Source organism: Propithecus coquereli, unplaced genomic scaffold (assembly GCF_000956105.1).
Source record: "Propithecus coquereli isolate 6110/MARCELLA unplaced genomic scaffold, Pcoq_1.0 Scaffold43, whole genome shotgun sequence".
Lineage (NCBI taxonomy): Eukaryota > Metazoa > Chordata > Mammalia > Primates > Indriidae > Propithecus > Propithecus coquereli.
In genome coordinates, this window is record NW_012150063.1 from 8,157,403 (window position 1) to 8,171,386 (window position 13,984).

General features: G+C 40.6%; 1 protein-coding gene across 2 annotated transcripts in view; it reads left to right on the forward strand.

The window, feature by feature from the left end:
• Positions 1 to 1,837: 1,837 nt before the first annotated feature.
• The window catches only part of ATL2 (atlastin GTPase 2), a 59,172-nt gene continuing 47,025 nt past the window's right edge, over positions 1,838 to 13,984 (forward strand). Inside the window, exon 1 of one of the 2 annotated variants that reach the window (XM_012653856.1) lies at positions 1,838 to 1,967. In XM_012653856.1, coding sequence (XP_012509310.1) covers positions 1,862 to 1,967 — 106 coding nt within the window. In that variant the 5' untranslated portion in view covers positions 1,838 to 1,861. Of the gene's footprint in view, positions 1,968 to 2,344; positions 2,482 to 13,984 lie in introns of those variants that run through there. The other variant, XM_012653857.1, reaches the window with a different exon arrangement.

Consider the following 13,984-nt stretch of genomic DNA (forward strand, 5'->3'; position numbering starts at 1 on the left):
ATCAGATTTGCATGTAAGAAAACTCAAGCCAATGTCTGTGAGGAGGACCCACAGGAGAAGGGTGGACAGCCGGCGGGTTGTTAAGTCTAATGGGAGATGAAGAGGGGCTGAGTCAAGGAGGCAGAGGGAATGAAGAGGAGGTGAGCCGGGGAGAGATTTAGAAGTCAGAGTTGATTTCACATGGTATTTTCTGGGTGTAAAGAGGAAGGAAGAGAAGTCTGGAGTAACACCGAGGTTTCACTGTGATAAGAGATTGAAGAGGATTGCTAACTGGGGAAAATGGAGGAAGGCTTTTTAAACATACAGATTTGAGGTGACTGTGGGACCAACACTCATTCCTTGACTGTGCTTGCATTTGGTTTCTCTACACTCCTGGAGTCAGGAGCTGTGTGCTCCTGTTCAGGCGACTGCAGTAGTAGCATATGAGATAAACAGTGTATAATAGTAGAAAGGACACCAGTAGGAGGCCAGTTGGCCAGTGGTGCAACCATGGGAATTACCTTAACTCTCTGGGGGTTGGGGGGTGGGTGTCCCTGATGAGAGATGGTCAGTACTAAGTTAACTGCTAATTCTAAATGGAAGTTTAGTCTTTGAAGGCAAAAATAACCATCTTTGCATGTTCTCTCATGCCCAAGATACCTTGCATAAAGCAGACTGTGGACAGTATTAAAGAGATGTCACATAGGGAGATTATGAAAGGAAATCCATTATCAAGTAGCTTGTTAGAGTGCCCCAGGGACATTGAACCAAGATTCAGGGAGTTAGAAAGTCCAGAAGGGTCTCCAAAGACAGAAAACAGGTGAGTAAGCAAACAACCCCCAAACAGCCCAACAAAACCCCCTCTAAAACGGTACTCAGCGAGTTTCAATGACACCAATGCTTTTCTAGAGATCATGCAGGATGAAAGGCTGTGAATTTTAGACTTGTAAGAAGACCTGTATAAAACAGCCATCTGGACACCTGAATATCTCTCTTTGCTTGGGAAAAGGGATTTCTAACGCAGTGGATGACGTGATGAAAATCCAAGAGAATAGGGACCATGTTTCACAGACGCCTTCACAGCCTGGTATTTTAAAAAGCGATCTGAACTTTCTACAGGATGTCACTGGATACCCACAAGAAGGTCCATCATGGTTAGGAAAGGACCGAAGTCATTTTCTGATTAGATTGCTTTTTGGCTTGCTCCTGCAAGGTGCTAGGAGCAGGAGAACAAGGGCAAGCACAGTTAAGAAGATAGGGGGAGGGTCTCGTAAGTAGGTGGGGAGCTGATGCAAACACACCTTAGAACGGTGCCGGGGAAAGCAACAGTAAGGACTCGAGCAAGGGAAGAAAAGATCTAGAGGAAAAGCAGGGCACACGCAACAGCTTGGGGGGTGGGTAGGGAGAGAGGCGGGGAATAGCTGTGGAGGAGGCGGGGATAAAAAGGAGGGAGGGAAAGGGGTGCGAAAGCAACCTCACGTGCAGGGCGCACGCATCAACAATTAGAGATGTAAAGAGAACTGGGTAGCTGAATTGGGAAGGAGGGACTCAGTCCTCTGGAGATCTCTTCTGCGTTTACCCAGTCCAGCCCCGCGCTAAGGGGGTGTGGTACTGACAGCTGGGAGGTGGGGATGTGAGACGGCGGCGGCCAGGGCGTCCCCCTCTCCCGCCCCGCTCCTCCCAGAAGTGTAGGGCCGGGAACACCGAGCGCCGGCAGGCAGGGCGGAGGCGGGGCGAGGTAGCCGATAGGCGGGGCCGGGCACGGAGGCTCAGCCTGAGGGCGGCGCTAGGACCCGCCGGCCGCCCCGCCGGCTCCCGGGAGGTTGATAAAGCGGCGGCGGCGTTTGACGTCAGTGGGGAGTTAATTTTAAATCGGTACAAGATGGCGGAGGGGGACGAGGCAGCGCGAAGGCAGCGGCTGCGGCGCCGGCGGCGGACCAGCGACTCAAGCGCAGGGGTTAACCACGTCTCGTCCACGACTTCCCTAGGTACTGGCCGGCGGGGCAGAGGCCGCAGGGTTCTGGTGGCGAGAGGGCACGGGCTGCTCGGGCTCGCGGGCACTGGCCGCAGGCGGCAGGGTCGGCGTCCTCGGCTGGCTCAGGTCTCCTCCCGCCGCCGCGTCTGCCCGGCGGGCCTAGCCTCAGCCGCGCCCCGTGCTCGCGCCGCCGGCGGCCTGAAAGGGCGGTCCGCGGGCTGCAGCTGTTGGGTGAACGGGCGGCGCGTGCGTCTGCGCCCTGCCCGGCCCCCTGCTCGCTTGCCCGCCGCGTGGCTGCCGCGGTGTCCGCCCCGACCTGAGGGGGCAGCCTTGAGCCGGGGCCGCAGGCCGGGGGCGCGGGGAGGTCGGCGAAGGCGCAGCTGGGTTTCGGCGAGCTCCTGACGCGGCGGGGCGTCTCTTCTGGCGGGCACAAGCTGCGCTCTGTCCCTTGCGCGGTCAGGGAGGAAGGGGCGTGATGGGCCTCGCGAAGGAAGAGGACGCGGAGGGAGCGGACACCTCGCTGCCAGGTTGGAAAGCTCTTCAGACACCCTTGCTGGAGGGAACCGCAGTCGGCAGGCCAGCGCGGTGCCCCCGGGCTCGTGTTCCGGGGCTCCTCGGCCCCTGATTCGCGCGGGTTGCGCGTGGCCAGAGTTGCAAGCCCCCAGATTTAGGTGTCAAACTGGGATTATGAGTCGTTTACTAGTCACTCAGACGGGAGTAAGGCCCGTTCAGACTGAAAGTGTCTGTGAAGTCACCTGATCCTTCGCTCCCCTATTTCGCTGAATGTGAGCTCCTACTGTACGTGTACAAGGAGCGCCCCTGCCCCCTCGAAGACACAGTTGTGTTGGCAGCACAGTGTTGTGTATCTCTCTCACTCATAACACCCCTATTTATAGGAGTTTAGCATTAGATCTTTCACTGTGGTGCGAATTGAACACATGAAATCCTGATTGAGAATTTTGATGATACTTAAAAAGGCATAAAGTTTTTTCAAAGGCTTATAAATAGTAAAAGCCTACGGTTAGGTAAGTACGGCCAAGATAAACTTATTAAGTACACTAAATATGAGCTCGTGTTTTCAGATTTCTCTTTTCACAATCTGATAAGGGTTTTGCTGGATGAAATTTTAAACATATGGTAAAATATTAACCACAAGGACTCACTTTTAATAGAGAAGTTTATTTGAAATAGACTTCATCAATTATGGTAGTTCTTGGCATATGTCAGAGGTGATGACAAACTAGAGTTTTGCTAAGGGAGAATGAAAAGGAAATAAAGCTTACTTTATTGCCTGCCAACTAAAGCAATTGACAGAACTGTTTACAGTGGTAGCACCTATAGAATGAAGTACTACCAGAGAAGAGACGCTTTGCCCTAGGTCTCTGTTGGTTGGATTTCTCAGTAATTAGTTGCTTTGGAATGCGGATGGAATTTAGCTCTTTTGGACCGTAGGGGAGGAGGTGTGTGCTTTTTCTAAGTCAACCGTTTAAGATGTAGTTTTAAAGTGTTTTATGTACTTGCCTTATTAGAAGAAGCATAAATTTGTAAGTCATTCATGATTATGAAGATAGTATGCTGTGGAACATTGAGAAGAGATGAGGCCCTTGAGACTGTTGATAAATAGGGCCCACCATTAATTAATTAAATGCGCTTGTATGCTACTCATAGGTTTTTGTCCCTTTTTTGGGGGGCAGAGGAGTAGGGGGAAAGACCTTCACTTGATAGCCAATCCTAGCAAATGGCTGCTTAAAACAGCCCTTGTACTTGCTAATTTGCTCTGAGTCACCCAATACTGCATTAAAAACCAAATAAAGTTGGTAGGATTTGTGTTTAAAGAAAGAACAAACAGGCTGTGAATGAATAGGGAGGGACTCATCTATTTTTGACTGTGTAGAAACTCTTTGTCTCCCTCTGCTTTCTGGAGAAGTAAACTAAACTAGTAAAGCTGAGTTAGGGTGAGTCAGGTGTCACTCTGCTAGTTTAGTTTTAGATTTTTTAAAAATGTAGGATCTTTATAAAATAAATAAGCACTCATTTTATTAACTTTGTAGGTTGATAGGCTTCTGTAGATGTGATTACATCTACTCAGTAAAGTGTTTTGAAATTATTTGTTTAGGGAGAAGGAGCTGCCTTACGGTAAAGAGATAGGGACAATAAACCATGAGTGAAAATGAGATTCTGACCTTAAGTCTCATGCACATAGATGTATTTTGGGATTCTTTTTTTGCGATTGTATTGTAACTTTAGGATAAAGTTTTAGAGTATTCATAAGTATAAGTTAACTTTCCTGAAGTTGTTAAACCTTTTCCAAAATTGTGCTTTTTGCGCAGTTGTTATTAGGCAGCTGCTAAGAGTACCTGGAAGGCTGATTGTCAACTAGTTTAATGATGCTGGAGTTCAAGATACATTCTTTAAATTGTGGGACTTAGTATAGCAAGATGCATTTAAAAAATTGTTTGTCTCAGTTAGAAGACCTGTTTGACACATACAATTGTAAGCAAAGCTGTTTGGCAGGGTCTTAAAGTTAGGAGCCAGAAATGTAAGGGATAGGAGTAGAAATTAAAAGTTTTTTTGGTAATGGTGGTTTACAGCTTTAAAGAACAAAGGTTTTCTCCAGGGTGGGTGCAAAGAAACAGCATTCTTCTTTTTTTTTTTCCTTCTTTTTAAAAAAGTGTAATGGTATTCTGATGTTGTAGCCATTTTGAGTTTTCAAAGTTCAGGTGTATTATTTACTTTCTAGAAAATTTGGGCATAATTTACCTTAAGGATGATACATGTGAACATAGAATAACTGAACTTGATCTCACTACGAATTCATTACTCACGTTAATTTTCTTCCTATCTTTTGCTTTTCTTTACCATCCATGGTACAGAAGAACAACTCAGGATTTTCTCTATAGCTTTCAAAAAGGATAGCTGGAAGAAAACACCCACCCGAAAATATGATGGCAGTAGGATAATATTTGGTACTCAATAAAGAACTTTAAACATCTTGTTTTGATTTTATTTCTTAAAACCTTTCTGTGAGGGAATTAAGTTATTCCCGTTGGAGGAAGTGTGTTCTGTCCACAGTCACATAAACTTCTGAGGCATTTTTACTGTTCTTCACCAGACTTGGTGAAGAGGAGGGTAGGGGCCCTTCTTCATTGGAAATTATCACATATAATTAGAGATGAGCGGGTGAAACTTTGTTGACTAAATGAAATTTGAAATCATACTGATGAGGGAAGGAGAAGATGGGGCAATTGTAAAGATAAGGCAGGTCACTAAATGGAGTGGGAAATTTTGAAGTAGGAAAGGAATAGGTAGCTATTATGGAAAGAAGAGGAACAATTAGTGAAGGAAGTAAAGCAATTCCGTTTTGGACATTGAGAAGCATGCAGTATTTAGAAGTGAAAAACCAAAATAACTATTTTACAAATGATTTTTCAAGTTTTTGGTAAACATATCTCTATGTGCTTGGGTGTCTGTACATATCGTTAAACTTGAATAATTTTGTAAAAATATGTATATTTAAGTAGCCACCTTCATTACCTACGCTGGGACAAATGAATATACAGTAATCGGTTTTATGGTTAGATGATAGCTGCTAGAAACAACTTTTAAGGTTATAAAAGACTAATTTAACATCCTTTATTTTCCCAAGAAGATAATTTGCACTTTTGACTGACTTTGGATTTGGTCTTCTGGCCAGTACAAGCAGAATCCAGGGGATACCAGTTTGATAAAAATTGTTATTAATAATACAGCTTGTATTTCTATGATTGGCACCAAAATAACCAGTTAGTGGCTGGCTGGATATCCTGCTAGCCAGTTACTCTAATAACTTGTTGGAGAAATATGTAACCGATGAAAGATGCTTATCTAGGATCTTTAGTACATTTCATCTTTTGTTGCAAAGTTCTCTGCTTATGTCGGCAATATTTCTTGAATCATAGAGAAGCAAGGCAGTGTAGTGGAAAAAGGAGGAATCAAAAGCTGAGTGACTTCACTTACACTCTCTGAGCCTTGATCTCATATACAGTAGTGATAATAATCCCAGAACAAGACTGTTGTGGGACAACAAATGAGTGATAGGGTACAAGTGTTATGTAACATTTTAGAGTTTGTAAAGCTGTATGTAAGATAGTAACAAATAGGTAAGAATGTGCCAATTTGATTACTTGTGCTATTATATGTAGTGTGTTTATTTGCAATCAAAAGTTAGGATTTTTTCCCTGTATTATGGACAGAGGTTTAGTTTGGGCAAGGGTGGTAGACAAAGTTTGAACTTTATCTGTAAAATGCTGATAATATGTTCATGATAGGATTATTGCGAGTATTAAATGTGCTTAACTCAGTGCCAAATGTTCTGTTGGAGGTGCTTACTACTATAATGTATGGTTGTTTAAGATGAGACTTTGAACTAAAAATGAATTTTTAAAGTAGATGACTTGAAAGGCCTTTATACAGTTTTTTAAAATAACATATAAATATTTATTTTTTATTTTGGAGACCGAGTCTCACTCTGTTGCCCGGGCTAGAGTGCCGTGGCGTCAGCCTAACTCACAGCAACCTCAATCTCCTGGGCTCAAGTGATCCTCCTGCCTCAGCCTCCCAGGTAGCTGGGACTACAGGCATGTGCTACCATGCCCGGCTTATTTTTTCTATATATTTTTAGTTGTCCAGCTAATTTCTTTCTATTTTTAGTAGAGATGGGGTCTCACTCTTGCTCAGGCTGGTCTCGAACTCCTGAGCTCAAACTATCCACCCATCTCGGCCTCCCAGAGTGCTAGGATTACAGGCGTGAGCCACTGCGCCCGGGCTAAATATTCTTTTTAGTTAGCTTCATTTCAATAAATATGCATTTTAGAGAATCACTCATGTGGTGAAGTAGTTTTCTGGAATTATTTCAATGACAGGATTCAGTATGAATCCTTAATTTCTTAGTTAAAGGTTACGGCAGTTTCCAAGTACAGTCGTCCATCAGCATCCATGGGAGATTGGTTTTAGGACCTCGCTCGGACACCAAAATCTGAGGATGCTCAAGTCCCTGATATAAAGTGGTGTAGTATTTACATACATACAACCTTCCGTATACTTTAGATCATCTCTAGATTACTTATAATACCTAATACAATGTAAATGCTATGTAAATAGTTGTTATACTGTATTGTTTAGGGAATGATGACAAGAAAAAAAGTCTGTATATGTTCAGTACAGATGCAATTTTTTTTCTCCAAATATTTTCTGTCCTAGGTTGATTGAATCCATGGGTGTGGAACTCATAGGTTGGGAGGGCTGACTGCATTGGCTTTTCAAACAGTAAATCTGCAAAATCTAACTTGGGTGTGTTATGCATAGGAATGCCTAAAAAAATGATTGACTTGAAATCACACTAATAGTGAATCCTATAAAAATTTTTTTTCCCCTTCATTTGATCCTTTATATTAGAGTCATGGATAGTGATTAGAACTATATCCTTAAAATTTTAACTAAAGACTTTTTTTTTTTTTGGAGACAAAGTCTTGCTCTGTTTCCTGGGATAGAGTATGCAGTGGCATCATGATAGCTCACTGCAACCTCACACTCCTGGGTTCAAACAATCCTCCTGCCTCAGCCTCCTGAGTAGCTGGGACTACCGGTACATGCGACACACCTGGCTAATTTTTCTGTTTTTTGTAGAGGTGGGGTCTCACTCTTGCTCAGGCTGGAACTAAAGACTTGAGTTCTGTAAACTTCCTTCAGACCTTAGGAATAGATTTAAATGGAGACTTGGATTTTAGTACTAGGTCTGTAGTGTTTATCTGTAACAGTTTTTCCTTCCTGTTGGTTAATATCTACCCTAGCAAACTTACAGGTCTTTTTTAAAAATACTATTAAAGAGATAATATCTAAAGAGGCACTTTAGAAACTCGAAAGCCTTCTATAAAGGAACTCTTTAAAAGGGGGAAATTGGCACACTAAATGAGCTGCTGTTTTTTTGTTTGAATGAATGAATTTATGGGATGTCAAAAGTTGGATTGACTTCACTTTTACCAGAATGGGGGTAAGGGGGTTGATTTTTGAGTGACAAATCCAAGAGGAGTTTTGACAGGAAAATCACCCTTGTTCTTAGATTTTTTTTTGAAGACAGTTATTAAATCTTGAGAAATTACTGTTTTCATCAGCAGTTCAGTTTTTATACAAATATAATATGAACTGGCTATGTGGAGTTTTTGTTTAGAGTTGAGAGACTTATTGCAGGAAAATGGCAGTGCACTCGGTTGTTTCTTAAAAAAATAACTAAGTTCCGATGTAGCATAGTTCTTGGAAAGGTTGAGTGATGTAGCTGATGCCAAATGTCTTGTTACAACTGGATGTTAAGATAGAAATTTGCTGTCTTTAAATCACAGCTAAACTTTTTATTGAACGGGGTTTTTGATCACAGCTCTAAAGCTAATATGTATACTATGGTAGCTAATACTTTGTTTTAAAAGTTTTTAATTATTTTTAGTTCAAAAGATATAAATCTTGGTAGATACTTTTAGTTCAAAAGATATAAATCTTGATAGATACTTTGGAAAATACAAATAAAAAAGAAAATAAAGATACCAACTAGTGGTAACCACTGCTAACATTTTAGTATATATCTTTTAGTCTATATCCTTTTTTAAATGCAAAATTTAATTTTTCCTAAATTGGTATCTTGTAATTTTTATAATCTGCATTTTCATATTTTCCCATGTGATTAATCTCTACAATATGATTTTTTAAATGGTGTAGTACTTAACTAATCACCCTTTTGGATATGGGGTTATTTCCATAAATAATGTTGACTAAACATCTTCGTAGATAAATCTTTATGGTATGTTCTTAAAAGTAGCTTACTGGGTCAGATAGCATGTACATTTTCAAAATTGAAGCCACACTTGACCAGATCCGTTCATAGAGGTTATACCCATTTATTTTCTCTTCGTTAGGTTTAGGTTTGTGCTTGTTTACAAATACCTTTCTTGACAGTGTGTGTTGATTAAAGATAAATTAGCCGGGCTCACGTGCTTGTAGTCCCAGCTACTTGGGGAACTGAGGCAGGAGGATCGCTTGAGCCCAGGAATTTGAGGTTGCAGTGAGCTGTGATAACGCCACTGCACTCTACCCAGGGAGATGGAGTGAGACTCTCTCTCTCTCAAAAAAAAAAAAGAAAAGATAGGCAATAATTTTGTTAACGATTTTACAAAATAAGCACTTGTCCCAGATTTCTAAGAATTTTTGATCTAAAAGAGGCACTTAATAAGTATTTAAAAACAATTAGAGGCAACTAAAAGATCAAATGATGTTGGAGTATGTTTAATTAAGAAAAAAAAGGAATATGGGTTGTTTTTCCGTAGCCAAATAGAGCAAAGAATTGATTTAAATTACTAGATAATTCCTGTAAAAACTGAGTAGCCCAAAATGCAACTTGAAAACTGGGGATGTATTCTCCCCTTAACATTTTTGAGCATGTGTATTTATTCACCATAAGGAATTCTGACATATACTCTAAAATTGCCAAACTAGAGAAGGGATAAAAAGGAGAGTATAGTAGGAAGCTCAGACATTCTTATCCCTTTGTTTTTTTTCAAATTAGTCACATTTTATCTAGTTGAAAGGTTGTTTATTTGTCTGTTTTTGGCACCATTCCCTTTTCGCAGCTGCTTTCCATAGTGGGAATTTTGCTTGTATTGAGCCAAGTCTGGAATTTGAGTGAATACCTCTCTTTATTTTTTTAAACTGCTGCTCTAACAGTCATCTGAGGTAGAGAGATATGACAACATGGAACTTAGTGTCTAATTACCAGAGTCTTGGCACATAACTTTTTTTTTTTTGAGACAGAGTCTCACTTTGTTGCCCAGGCTAGAGTGAGTGCTGTGGCGTTAGCCTAGCTCACAGCAACCTCAAACTACTGGGTTCAAGCGATCCTACTGCCTCAGCCTCCCAAGTAGCTGGGACTACAGGCATGCGCCACCATGCCCGGCTAATTTTTTCTATATATTTTTAGCTGTCCAATTAATTTCTTTCTATTTTTGGTAGAGACGGGATCTTGCTCTTGCTCAGGCTGGTCTCGAACTCCTGAGCTCAAACAATTCGCCTGCCTCGGCCTCCCAGAATGCTAGGATTACAGGCGTGAGCCACCGCGCCCGCCCTGCACATAACTTTTTGAGATTTGTCAAGATGACCCTATTCTAAATTTTTAAGGTTGAGGTTATGTGTGTATGTGTGTATGACTCCCTTGCTAACTGGTTATCCCAAATCTCATAGGTCTTTTATAGGTTTGATGTATTAAAACTTCCACAAAGTTAATTTTTGGGCCAAAAAGGGAATGATTAAACTGTTTGCCTGAGTCAAGGAGACCCCCTCTGGTTTTGATGGATTCCTGATCCCTGTGTTACAAAACCCTGGAGTCACTGTACCAAAAATACTTTTGGAAGTGGGAATGTAGTACATTGTCTCCTTCTAAAGGCTTATAAGAAAAGAGAATAATTTAGTGTTTTCTGTTGACTAGGCCAAAGAAGGGTATTTAAGAAATTAGCTCTTGCATGTATCTCTTTCCATTTTTACTGTCACCTCTTGACTTTAGGCTTCTCACTTAACATCCAGGCTCTTGCAATTACCTTATATCTGATTTCCCTGTTTGTAGACTCTCATTATACTTCTTACGCACTCATCACTTTCAGTTTATCCCTGCAACACAGCTTTGATCCTGTCACTCCTCCAAAATTTTCAGTGGCTCTCCTCGGGGGTAATGCCCAGCATTCCCAGCCTGCACTATTAAGGTTAGCCTTAATCTGACCTTCAGGGCCCAGAGAGATGCAGCCATCTCCAGGATGTCTTCATTGATAACCTAGTTAAGATAATCCAATATAGCACTTCTTTTATTTTGCTCAAATGGCATTTCCTTTATAGTGCAGTATCCTTTTGTACTTGTTTCTGTTAGACCCTTAAGAGTAGGGACTGTTATTATTGAATTGTGCTTCTCTATCTAGCATAGTGCCTTGCTCTGTAATTATTAGCTTGAAGTAGGTAGGGTAGGAGGCCTTCTTCCTCAGTTATTCACAACACATTGGACAGGTGTCCTGAGCAATGTTGGAGTCAGTGAGTATGAAACAAAGTGTTGCACATTAATATAGAAATATAAATGCATGTCTTATTGAAGATGGGCAAATATACTTTTATTGCGTCTTATGTTTTTAAGGTCTGCAATTTAAAACTTGCCCTTCTAGAAAGCTTACGAAGAAAAAAAATGTTCTGTAAATACTGGGGGACTGTGTAAATAAATTTTGGCAAGGAAATCCTTGGGAAAATGGCTGTATGCCAAGCTTGTTATAAAGGTGAGAAATAACCTTCTCCCTTTTGAAAATAAATATTTTTAGTAACTTTTTTCAGATTCTAGAAATCTTGACCATAAAAGAATTCAGATCTGAGTTTATTCAACAAACATGCTCATTTGGTAATAAAGATGCTGTTTGGCATTGTTGGAAGATGATGACAAAGACCTGGCTGTGCATCCTGACTTGATTACTTACAAAATGTGTGTCCTTGCAGGTTGCTTAATCTGAGCCTCCTTAATCTGTGTCCTCCTTTGTGAAAACAAGGACATTTATAGCTACCCCACAAAATGATTTTGAGGTTTAAAGAGGTAATATGTAGCATTAGCACATAATAGGCACTCCAAATAAGTGTTTTCCCTCTTTTGTAGTAAAAGCTACAATACCTAAAATTATTTCATATGGTAAATTATTTTCAGGGATGAGAAAGTTACTGATAATGTTTTCCTCTCTTCTCCCACGTATCCACTTCTTTCTCAAATGTCTCAAATTTGAGTTCTTTGCTCAAATGTCTCCTTATTGAAGTAGCCGTCCCTGACTATTCTTTTATAAAATGGCAACCCCTGTTTCTATTGCCCTTAACCTGCTTGCTTTTTCTCTGTAGCACTTAACACTAGCTGACATCATATGTGTGTTTTCTACGCCTTTAGGATGTAAGGCTCCTAAGAACAGGGTTTTGTTTTGTTTTTGTTTTTTGGTTTATTTTGTTCACTAATGAATCTGCAGTTCCTAGAACGTTGTTGTAGGTATTCTGTGACTATTTATTGAAGGAATAAAGATTTATGCACCTCCAGTTCTAGTCCTTTCACTCCCTCCATCAGAATTACCATAGCGGTGGTTAGTGGGCTGCCTGTTAAAAATGTAGATTCCTGTGCCCCATGCCTGATCAGCTGAATCAAACTCCGAAAGTAGGGTCCAAGAAATCTGTATTCTGAGCAAACCACCTAGATGGTTCTTAAGCTTTAGTGTGCATAGGACTCACTGTTTTATGGTGTGGCTATGGCTAATTAAATATTGACAGTATAACTCAGTTGTAGACCCATTATAATTAAATTATAGATGGGCTGACTGTTTTGTAGCAAGCACTGTTTCTTTTTCCTGATCTGTTAAGGAAGGATTGTACATATCAGTTGTGATTATTTTGTTTACTTTTTGTCCAAAAATCTAGTTTAATCTGGAACTTTAGGCATCTAGAAATCTCAAATACCAGATGTTAGTCAATCCACTTGTCACAAACAAAAACAAACCCTTTAAACCCACCCATGTTCTGTACTCGTTATTTTTAACTTATAAGAATAGATGAGCTAATATTAGGGATTTGTTTTATTTTATTTTACTTTATTTTATTTTTAAAAAAATGTTCCAGAGAGGAACGAGTCAGTCTCCATGAGTGGAGAAAGACTAGGGATTTATTTTAAATGATAAAAGTTAATTTTTGGGCTAAAAAGGGAATGATTCAACTGTTTGCCTGAGTCAAGGAAACCTCTGGTTTTGATGGATTCCTGATCCCCCTGTTACAAAACCTTGGAGACATTGTGCCAAAAATACTTTTGGAAATGGGAATGTAGTACATTGTCCCCTTATAAATTAGGCTTATAAGAAAAGAGAATGTCCCTTAAGGAATAGGTCAGTCTCCATGAGTGGAGAAAGACGAGGGATTTATTTTAAATGATAAGCATCATTCAAAACTGTGGACTGATTGAGTCTCCTAACCTTCTGTGGCTTTATCACTGGAAAGCAATGATTGATCTCTTTAAGAATTATCCTGTAATGTTGAAAGGCAGTTTGGTTTAGTGGAAAAAGGATCAGTTTAATATAAAGATAGAAATCTTGATGCAGGCAGTACATTTTAGCTGTAGAGTCTTGAATTTTTTTAAAACTTCTTTAAATATTCACGTTTCCTTTCTCTCAGATGGGGATAGTAACTATAATAAGTCACAGGATTGTTGAGAGGATCACTTCGTTGAGTCATTCAATAAATACAAGTTGTCTTCCCTGTGGGAGTAATTCTGAGGCAACTCAAAGTGTTTCATTAAAAGCAATTGTAGGGCTGGGTGCGGTGGCTCACGCCTGTAATGCTAGCACTCTGGGAGGCTGAGGCGGGCGGATCATTCTGAGCTCAGGAGTTCGAGACCAGCCTGAGCAAGAGTGAGACCCCGTCTCTACCAAAAAATGGAAAGAAATTAATTGGACAGCTAAAAATATATGTAGAAAAAATTAGCCGGGCATGGTGGCGCGTGCCTGTGGTCCCAGCTACTCGGGAGGCTGAGACAGTAGGATTGCTTGAGCCCAGGAGTTTGAGGTTGCTGTGAGCTAGGCTAACGCCACGGCACGCACTCTAGCCAGGGCAACAGAGTGAGACTCTGTCTCAAAAAAAAAAAAAAGAAAAATTGTAATATATTTCAAACTTACAAAAGTGACAGAGAAAGATATAATAGATCCTCAAGTACCCATTGCATTGATTTTAGTACATAATAATTGCCATATTGGTTTTGAATCCTTTTTAAAAGAGAAATAAAATGTTACTATAGAGTTGAACAGTTCTCCTAATCCCTTCCTTTTCTCCCCTTCCTCTGTAGATACATACCTGTCCTGAAAGTGGTGTATGTTTCCTTATTTTTTAAGAGTTTTATAACATGTATTTCACAAATACAGTATCTTGCTGCTTACACATTTTAGTAGGTGGTTCAAACTGTGTATTCTT